This window comes from Primulina eburnea, chromosome 9 (assembly GCF_022965805.1).
Source record: "Primulina eburnea isolate SZY01 chromosome 9, ASM2296580v1, whole genome shotgun sequence".
Classification (NCBI taxonomy): Eukaryota; Viridiplantae; Streptophyta; class Magnoliopsida; order Lamiales; family Gesneriaceae; genus Primulina; species Primulina eburnea.
The window spans coordinates 5,193,129-5,203,560 of record NC_133109.1 but is presented as its reverse complement, the minus strand read 5'-3'; the positions used below and the strand labels follow the sequence as shown (position 1 = coordinate 5,203,560).

The window sequence follows — 10,432 nt, the reverse complement described above, 5'->3', positions numbered from 1 at the left end:
AGATTTTTCGAAGTACCGATTTGTATCCATTACAATTGAAAACTAATGCAATGAAGTAATCTTATGTGTCAATTTTATGAAACTAAAACTCATTTCAAATAATCTAACATGTCAATTTTATTAGAGAAACTCCAATATGATCCGATTAATGAAAAAAATATTATTATTTTTGCTAAAAGTTTTAGTTTCACAAATATAAATCGAATTGATTTGTCTCACGAAAAAACATATCCAATTTAATTATCCAGAATTGGGAGCTTCTAGTGAAAATTACCATGCAGGAGCTATCCATGAAACGAAATTCACTTTATTTTTAAAATAATAATAATCTAAATTATTTAAAATAGAATTTAGAGAGCACAACTTCCAGCAAGAAAATTTGACGATTTAACACTACCCAAAGTTGATTCCTTGCGCCAAAGGCAGTTCGCTCCCATAGTTGATGGTGCTGCAAAATTATAGGAATGTTAGGCAATCAAATAACATTAATTTGGATGTGAAATTGGATTTAGAAATCTGTGAAGTTATTCTAACGATGATGAGTAAAATTGTAAGTAAGAACTACATTTCGATTACTTTTTTTCCCTCCAAAATTTGAATCCGACCTATTTTCGATGGGATGTCAGCGATATCAATTAATTTTGTCACCTCCCTTCAAATCCAAATCATATCTAAGCTTCAAATGTTCCACTAGCTGACGGGGAGATTAATAATCACAAATCCCCACTTGTGGTTGTGCCGGAAGAGAGGGAGAATTTGAAGTAAAATTCATTTCAAAATCTTGAACATTTCTGCTTTGATGTAGAAAATATTAAAGAGGTAGGATTTACCAAGTTGATCGCCTCATATATTGTTTCCATGAGTCGCTTCCAGCTTCACGCCCACCTCCGGTAGCTTTCTCACCGCCAAAAGCACCGCCAATTTCAGCACCATTGGTTGGAATATTAACGTTTACAATTCCACAATCGCTTCCTTGAGGCCTGAATCAAATTTATGAAGGTGAAATTATGATTTCATAAATAACAAATTCACAACTGATTGAGATCATAAACTAAATGTTACAAAGAATATTGTAATAAAATGTCAGTTTTCAAATCCTAGCATCTACCAGGGTTATTATCGAAAACTGATACAAGAAGGGAAGCCATGATTTCTTGAAGCAGTTTAATCACTTACCCGATCCATTTGAATAAAATCTCGGGTCTGCGAGTGAAGATGGAGCTACTCAGACCCTGAGGTACCGAATTGTTTATTTCAATTGCTTCCTTCAAAGTCTACAAAAATTACAAACCAAGTGAACTGTTTTGTAACTCAGCTGACGACTTTCAGACAAGTAGTAGAACTTTGAATTTGTTGATACCTTGAACTTCATGACATAAAGAACTGGGCCGAACAATTCTTCCTTAACAACATTGGCATCAGGAGATATTTCAACTACAGTTGGCTGCACAAAATTTCCTTTGGATTCTAATGCAGATCCACCGGCTATGATTTTTCCTCCCTGGAACAATATATCAAGACTTGGTCAAGTTAACAAATAAATAGAAATGCTAAGAACATAAAAGTTAGTCGCTGTTGGTGAAATTTAGTGCACCAAGGCCATCTTTTCCAGCCAGCATATGACTACCACACAAGAACGAATAATTTATCTTCTTCTGGAAACAAGTCCGAGCAAAAGTTTGTTATCACTAATTTATTTACCAACAGTTAGTTAATATGCTCCTTTACATACTTTATTGGATTCAAAATCTATATTTTCTTCATTTGACATCGTCAACAGTTTTATAACTCGAGGAGCATGTGAATTGTCCAAGTAAATAACTGGATGAATAAATTTATGTTATTGTAGATTTTATTTAAGCCATAGCTAATTAACTGAAAAGAGGAATAATATCAGCTTTTACAGATTGATCTTACCCAGAAAACCCTCAGAAACTTTGTGATGTTAAGTGGTACATACAACTCAAAAAGTATCAGCAATGCTGTAATTACACTCTTGCTGAATAAATTATAAGAGGAAACATGGTGAAAAATTAATAGAAAGCGTGCAAATGCTAAAAGTTTTTAACTATTTACTAGAATAAAGTTGGCTACAAACCCTAGTCTACTAGTACCCCAGGGGAGAAGAACCAAGGGAAACGAGATACAATAAAAAGCAAAAAAAATAAAAACACCGAGTTGATTAAACAATTAGAAGCGCCAAGGGATTAACTAAGTCAATGAAAAGTTCTTCAAGAGACAGCACAAACCTGAGACTTGATTTTCTGTATTCCCTTTACAAAATGTTCCTTTGAAGAAGGTGTATGTAGTGGCCCAACTAAGGTGCCCTTCTCTAAAGGATTTCCAATCTTGGCTTGTTTGTATACATCAAGTAATCGGTCAAGTACTTTCTGATAAATACTCTCGTGGAGAAGCTTCATTTTTGACAGTGGGGTGAAAAAATTAGCACATTTACCTTACAAGTTTCTACAGAAACACTGCAAACGAGACTAAAATATTTTAGAATACCAGTCTACGGCACGTTGTGCATCGCTGACCAGCAGTACCAACAGCAGCAAACAAAATCGATGGAACAGCAAGGTCAATATCAGCATCGTCCATGACAATGATAGCGTTATTCCCGCTGAGTTCGAGCAGGCATTTGCCATATCTTTGATTTACTGTTTGTTGGACCATTAAACCCACCTGAAACCAGCACAGAAAAAATAATCAAGGATGTAAGTGCAGCAACTGAACCTGCCTGCCATGTAACATGTACAGACACTTGAATATTCTGATAAAGTATCCTGGAAAACTCAAGAAGAAATTTCACCATAGTTCTAGCTTAAAAGTTGCAGGAATCAACTACAAAAGCGAAATCATAGTGAAAATTACCGTTGAAAGTAAAATACCAGGAAGATATAAAAGAAGCGTGATTAGATATAATATAATTTTGAGATTTTATTACACTGCAAGCGTGTCTATACCCTGACTTAAAAAAAACAAGCTCGAATATTTCTTGCACAGTAGTAACTACACAATACAGGTGCTAGACCTCATTACCTTTGAACTCCCAGTGAAAGAAACAAGAGGAATTCGTGGATCTTTAGCTATAGCTTGACCAATTTCAGCACCTCCACAAAATGCTGTGAAAATTGCCCCAGGCAAATTGTTCTTCTCTAAAACACCAGCAATTATCTTTGTCATTGCTATGGTAATCAAAGGTGTTGATGGAGCGCCCTTCCTTCATTGAATGACAAGACTTTACAAATAAATTTTTGGCCCACTCAGCTAAAAGAATGGACAGTAGGGAGAAAACAGAGGTTGCACAGTGTTTGAAACAGGAGGAGAACTGAAGATTGGATAAGGATTCAGTCTAAAAACTATGATATTTTTTTTTCTCCCAGATAAACAGGCACTTTGTTTTAGAAGACATAGAACATACCACACGAAAAGATCATCAAACCAAAAGAAAAATCATTTATGGAACATTTTAAGCATAATTCATATAATATCTGTTACATAATTTTGAATATTATGTCTCTTAGAAGTAGTGAGCGAAGGACTCACCAGACAACTGAGTTTCCACAGACTAGAGCTAGACATGCATTCCATCCTGCATTAGACACCAAATGAAAACATTACGATTTTAACATAATTAACTAAATCAAAATCAAAAGCAACTAGGTTTTTAATACAAGGTGGAAAAAGAATTCAAGCTCGCCTCTGCCCAACTGCATATCTAATAATTATTGCTATAAATATTAGTCCTGATGCACATACCAAGCACAGCACAGGGAAAGTTGAAAGCTGTGATAACACCGACTATGCCTAAAGGATTCCATATCTGTTGATTGAACGCATGTAAAATATTAGATAACACTATGTATTCTGACGCACTTAAGATTTTGAACCTGGAAGTCCGTTTCAACGATTTTTAGAATACCTCCAGCATCATATGATTTGGCCCTGCCAAGAAAGCAAACGTTGTAATTAGAAGTAATTAAGCACTACGGATAAATACAGAGTAGATCAAATTTAGCTGATAAATGAAGAAATGCAGGGTTGTGCTTACGCTCTGAAGGTATTACTGATCCATTCAGCTGGCGACTTAATCCCACAGCAAAGTCACACATATCTATTATTTCCTGGGATAACATTGCTTTGATATGAGAAAGCATTAAACATGTGATCTTGTTCTTTTTTGGAAGTTAATAAAAAAATACCCCAAGGTAATGATCCCGAAAAATGCAACTGTGATACAATTTTACAGACAAATTATACGGATAATTTTTCTATTTCAGACATTTTGAATACAGAAGAAAATAAAATCCCCACCAATCCCAAATATTATTCAATAATGTAAACCTCCAAATTTTTCATTTCAATGGGCTACTCTAATACAGTAATGATCATGACAGAAGCATAAGGACAATGTGTAAGTTAATTAAAGTAACTCATCAAACTTATGAAAATCCTGCTAGTTTATGGCTAACACAGGAGGTCATATTCAGGTTTTGTATCATGGACCAGACTCTAGATTACCATAGTTAATTTTGACGAGGAAATCAAAAGCTTAACACAATAAATTCTTTAATCAATATATGTGTCCCAATCCCCAACACTAACAAAGGAGTCCAACACTTCACCCAGTGCTTTCTACCAATTTCATGTTACATGAACTTTTCCATCTCCTTTTGCTTCAGATTAGGGAGATGATAGGTGCTTCGGGTCTCCTTGTGAGGTTTGATGATATCAGCAGACATAATTACTTCTATAATCACGGCTTCAACGTCTGTACAAAGCAGAAAGATAAATAATCTTTCTATTTCGAGCCATGTTACAGGAAAATGGCACGCGCAATTGGCGACGCCATTATTTGTAGTCCATGCACTTACCACAGGGAGTCTGTTTCATTGCTTTGTACTTTCCATATCAGTGCCTCGTAAATATGGTTGGAATCAATGGGGTTATATGTGATGGAAAAAAGGTTGTGAATATCGTGCTCACAGCAAGCACAATGAATTGCAATTATGGGAGGTTTCCACATTGAAAAGATGATATTTCCTATATGATGTGTATCATAGCAAGGAAAGAAACATTTTTGTCACGAAACAACATGTTTTAACCATTTTGAGACCTCAGCAATTTCAAAAGGCAACAAATGATTTGCAGACTGGCATAACCATTTTCGTGTCTTATCTCCTCATTGTACTGCTTTACTTTGCCGACTGGACAACAGTGACAATTTATTTAGTGGCAGCAGGGAGTATGGATTTGGTAGTTAAAAAAAGGAAAATAATCGATCCTTGACAATGGCAAGCCCATTTCTAACACGCAAGCAAATCATTTAACTTTTTTCCTTTACAACTGTATAATTCATACATTGCCTCTAGAAACTCTGACATCAAATCATATATAGCTATTGGTTTTACATGTTCTGAATGTTATTAAGCTGCAACAAATTTCTGGAACCATTAATCACATCTTCATTTAATTAGAATTAATGAAATGCACATGTTTCCATACTTCATCATTAAGAGATTGGCGCAATGTATATAATGATCAAAGTTTAACATAATTAATCATGTCTAATTATCAAGGAAACAGAAGATCTTAACCAAAGCCTTATGGCATCACATACCTGAACTTCCCCTATTCCTTCTGCCAATATTTTTCCCATCTCAAGAGAAACAAGGCAGCCGAGGGGATGAAGCTTGGTTCTCAGTGCATCACCGATCTGCCTCACTATTTCACCTCTTTTAGGTGCTGGAATCTGACACGATGAGACAGAAATATAACCATTCGATTTTCTAGGTTAACAAAAATCAATAATGTTCAAACACAGCTTCGAGTCTTTGGATCATTGAGCACTATAGAGAAATAATGAAAAACCTGCATCCATATTTTGGTGGCCTGGTCACATGCTTGCGTAGCTTCCTCATAGTCTTGAAGAGATGCTTCGGCAACTTCAGCAATTGTCTACATCAACCAAGCAAAATTTTATCATATGTAACTTTATCCCGAAAAAAAATACCTAAGCACATGCCATCACTGTCATCAAGCGAAAAAAAAATCCTTAAAACCTAAAAAAATTTCTGTATAGATAGTTTCATAACTAAAAGTATAACAATAAAAAAAATTTCAAATCACAAGTTCGAGCATCTCCATAATTCCGCTCCGCAAAAAAATCCTCCTCGAGCATCAACACCAAATTCACTTTCTCCCAAAATAAAATAGCTAATCACAATCGATTTAAAGTGATAGAGTAATGCCCAAATTTTATCACATTCGAATAGTTTCGCATGCAGACTGGTGAGTAATTATTAAAACCACCACTAATTCATCAACACATCCAGCTACCAAAAAGAAAAAAAGAAGAAGAAAATCAATCGTTAGCTGACCTGATTATCAGAAGGATTTACCGACGAAACCACCGGCCCATTCCCTTGCCATACGCCATTAACATAAGCCCCCAAATTCCTCGGCCCGATCCCGATCTCCTTCAAAAACTCATATTCCTTCCTCGCGAAACTCATCGCTGCATACATTCTCAAACAATCAATACTTCAAACTACAACAAATTTCAGCAACATTTAAAAAAAAAACACAGACGCTTTAATGTGCATTTGGAACTGGTAAATTTAACAGTACCGTAAGCAGGAGAAGTAGCACTCAATTCAGACATAATCGAAGAATGCGAGCCGAAAAATGAAAACTTACAGCGAAATGTATGGATGCGCAAGGGTATAAAAGGTGACAATGAAGAAAGCAGAGACGTGTGAACTCTGAATTGTAGCAATTTATATTTATTTCAAGAGTATATTTCTTGTGACTGACTTTATCTGTTATACAACAATCTTAACGATATTTATAATAATATTTTTAGCATAAAAAGTGATATTTTTAACGAATGACCTAAATAAGATATCGATCTCACAAAATAGGACCTGTGAAATCATCTCGCATAATTTTTTACCTTATTTCAACGAACTGTCATTTCGCCCAAAATATTTCGTTAAATAAATAAAGAATGAGTCTCATGTGAGACCGTCTCACGAATCATAATCTGTGAGACGGGTCAACCCTACTTATATTTACAATAAAAAGTAATACTCTTAGCATAAAAAGTAATATTTTTTATGGGTGACCCAAATAAAGATCCGTCTCACGAATAATACCCGTGAGACCGTATCACATAAATTTTTGCCATAAATAAAATCCTGAGCTAGATTTATCTTAATAGTATTGTAAATAACACGTAGTCCTATAGTCCCTATATTTTCAAATGTTATTAATGAGTAGGCATGGTTAGCAGATGAGTTTTACCTGAAATCGGATTAGAACTAGATCGGAACCGAATAATTGAGTTTGGAAGTGAAACCGGCTCGCCCATACTGGGTCGGGAACCGTCTTGAACCCATTTTAAATGGGGTGAACCGGTTTTTATTAAAAAAATAGTTTGAAACCAGTTCCAATTTCGGTTGGATCCGAATATAATAAATTCGTAACCGATTTGAATTTTGAATAAAAAATTTTTTTAAAAAAGGAATTAGTTGGCCCAACAACTATGGCCAATTATTTACAATTTGACCTCCAATTTTGGGGCCAAAATGCAATTTTTTAACCATCTCCTTAAATATGTTATTATTTTTCAACATTTTCATATAACAATCTCATTCTTCCCATTCTTGATCTCTGTACTCAATATCCAATTTGCTATTATTTTTCAACTCATTTGCTATTTGTTACTATTTACTATACATATTCCTGAATTTAATTTCAGCAGCCTCTTCTTCAAATCGAAATTTTTTTTTAGTGAAGATTTTGCTCGTCCTAAATTTGACGACATCAAACCTGGTCACGAGGAGGAAGAAGCTATGAAACTTCCCAACAAAGGTGTTAGGAGTTTTCGGACATCGTTGTCCGTCGGATGAAGCAACACAATGCCGAGCACGATGATGGACCGAGCAAAGTTTGGACACTTCGACATTGAAAAAAAAATAGTTACAAACGAATCTTTTGCTGTGTAGAATTTGCAAAAATAAATATTCTTATAAACCAAGTGGTGGTGTCGGTGGTACTGAAACTATGAAAAAATAAATTTCAAGGTATATAAACTTGGCCTCGATATTTAACTCACTATATTACAACATTGTTATGGTAAAAGCTTTAATATTGACTAACTCTGATTGGGATATTTTGATTAACTGTGTTGCTCTGTTGGAAATTTTTAAATAGGCAACTAAATTTTTTTCTCACGTTAACAACCTTACTGTAACCATTTTTTTACATCTGCTTTTCATTATATTTTTAAAATTTATTGAATATCATACTAATGTTATAAGTGATTTTATTTCAAGTATAGAAGCTAAAATTTTAAAATATTGGTAGACTAACCTTACTTGACCCAAGTCAAAGTCAATGTGCTTTAGAAATATTTTTTGAATATTATGCTAACTTTTTTGAGAAGAATGTTGATGATCAAAAGAATTTGATCATGCATTCTCTTCAAAATTCTTTGATTTGTACGCTAATGAATAGGATGGAGAGAGTAACCAGCCGAAGCCACAGGAAGAGCCGAAAGAAAAAAGTGAAATATGAGCAATCAAATTCTTCTAAGTTTGAAAAGACAAAAATGGAAAGAAAATCGGATATAACAATAAAATCCAATGAGATACAGATCTATTTAAGCCAATATCTTCAGACTCCAGAAATTTTCGATTTTCTAGAATGATAGAGAGTAAAATTTGCAACTTTATCTAATTTTATGAGCAATTACAAGATATGTCCTAGCAGTTCAATGTTCAAGTGATGCTTCCGAATTAGCATTTTCAACATGCGGCAGAATGATTAAAAAACAAATAACTAATTTAAAGTCGGAAACACTTAGCATGCTAACATGTCTACAAGATTGGCTTGCGGCAGATAAAAGAATAGGATTGCAAGAGCGATAGATGAATTTGTAAGCTCGTGTTCCGAGGAAGATCTAGACTATTCCAAATATATTTTAGTAAATCATGATGAATTTTAAATGTTTAATGTATTATGTATACATCATTGTTTCATTTATATTTATCATCTTGTGTGATGTATTTTCCCTACTCGAAGTACTTATAAAAATAAAAAAATTTACCATTTAATTCTTCTCGTTATTGATATTATTTGAAAAAAAACCATGGAACTGGTTCAAACCGAACCGGAATTGGTCCGTAAACAACCGGTTTGGATTATTGCATTCAACTCTACTGCAATTATTTCATTTTACACATACCTACCTTATCAAATATCAAACGAAATATGGGTCAAATTCAAGTCTTGAATTTAAGCGATTTTTTCTAAAAAAAAAATCGAATATAAGAATTGTTTCTTAGAAACTCGATCGACTTATAATTAAATAAGAGAGAAATAGAGAAATTAATGTATGTACTACTTGCAAATGCAGTGCTTCCTTAGGGTACGTAGATCTCGTATATAAGAGCATGTTCAATTGTGAGATTAAGTTGAAGAGATAAAGTTTATGCGAAGGCCAATGTTGGTAACTTCATCTTATGTTCTTGCAGTAGTGAGATGGAGTTGCGAAGATGATGTTGAATTTAAAATTTTATTTCTTTAAATAACTATGTATTTAAAGAACATAATAATTAAAATTAAATTTAAAATTACACATAATTTAAAAAATACTATATTTAAAAATTACATATGATTAAAAAGTTGACGAATTCTACTATGCATCCCCATCACTCCATGTAAACTCTAAATATATTAGATCGAGTCTTTTTGAAGTATGTTGTGAATTTATTGATTTTGAATGCCAACACGGCACTACAGAAAGGCATTGAACTCTACGATAGGATATCTCGAATGGACAACATCTGGATAGCATGTATTCATAATCTTGAGCATGGAAAATAATGATATTTTAGCATATAATCTCTTTCATCATCCACAGTCATGTTATGAAGAATGATACATGTTTTTATTATATAATCTAAATCATTTGATCTTACATATGAGATGAACATCTCACTATATGTCAGGGTTCTTGGAGTATACAAATTGCTCGATTAACATCTTTTCTCACCCATTATTGATATTGTGCAAAAATCATGTGTCTTTCGAGATGGGTTGAGGAATGATTTTCACAAAAACAACCCAATATAGATAAATATCATCAGCAAGAAAGTATCATATGTTGTACTCGTTCTCGTTCACATCAAATCGCACTATAGGGGCTTCAACCCTTTGCAAGGTTGAAAAACAAAGTGGACCTCTCAAGCACATTGATATCGTTGTTGCATCCTGATCTGCCGAAATTTTTTTGTCAAAATCCATGAATCTCTTTTGTGCAACCTTCTAGAATATGATTGAAGGTTCTTTTTGGTGTTATTTTGATATTGTCATACCCAATTTATCGGAAAATTCTTTGAAGCCCAATGCATGCTATCAAAAT

General features: G+C 33.9%; 1 protein-coding gene across 2 annotated transcripts; it reads right to left on the bottom strand.

Moving 5' to 3' along the window:
- Nucleotides 1-219: 219 nt before the first annotated feature.
- Nucleotides 220-6,822, bottom strand: LOC140841197 (aldehyde dehydrogenase family 7 member B4). 2 transcript variants are annotated; one of them, XM_073208456.1, is made up of 15 exons: nt 6,703-6,822; nt 6,384-6,520; nt 5,875-5,961; nt 5,624-5,755; nt 4,055-4,127; nt 3,926-3,948; nt 3,763-3,826; nt 3,550-3,595; nt 3,043-3,223; nt 2,509-2,685; nt 2,250-2,414; nt 1,361-1,501; nt 1,177-1,274; nt 831-980; nt 220-448 (listed from the first exon to the last, which is right to left on the bottom strand). In XM_073208456.1, the coding sequence occupies exons 2-15, from the start codon at nt 6,516-6,518 to the stop codon at nt 394-396; spliced, it is 1,527 nt and encodes a 508-aa protein (XP_073064557.1). In that variant the 5' UTR covers nt 6,519-6,520; nt 6,703-6,822; the 3' UTR covers nt 220-393. The 2 variants fall into 2 exon arrangements, with proteins under 2 accessions (XP_073064557.1, XP_073064556.1); XM_073208455.1 differs by having other exon boundaries at nt 6,634-6,784.
- Nucleotides 6,823-10,432: the final 3,610 nt, after the last annotated feature.

Coding starts and splice junctions, on each gene's coding strand:
- LOC140841197 (XM_073208455.1), bottom strand. CDS start 6,667: ATGTCTGAATTGAGTGCTACTTCTCCTGCTTACG. Junction 6,521..6,633: donor TGCTACTTCTCCTGCTTACG/GTACTGTTAAAT, acceptor GAATGTATGCAG/CGATGAGTTTCGCGAGGAAG. Junction 3,827..3,925: donor CAAATCATATGATGCTGGAG/GTATTCTAAAAA, acceptor TTCAATCAACAG/ATATGGAATCCTTTAGGCAT.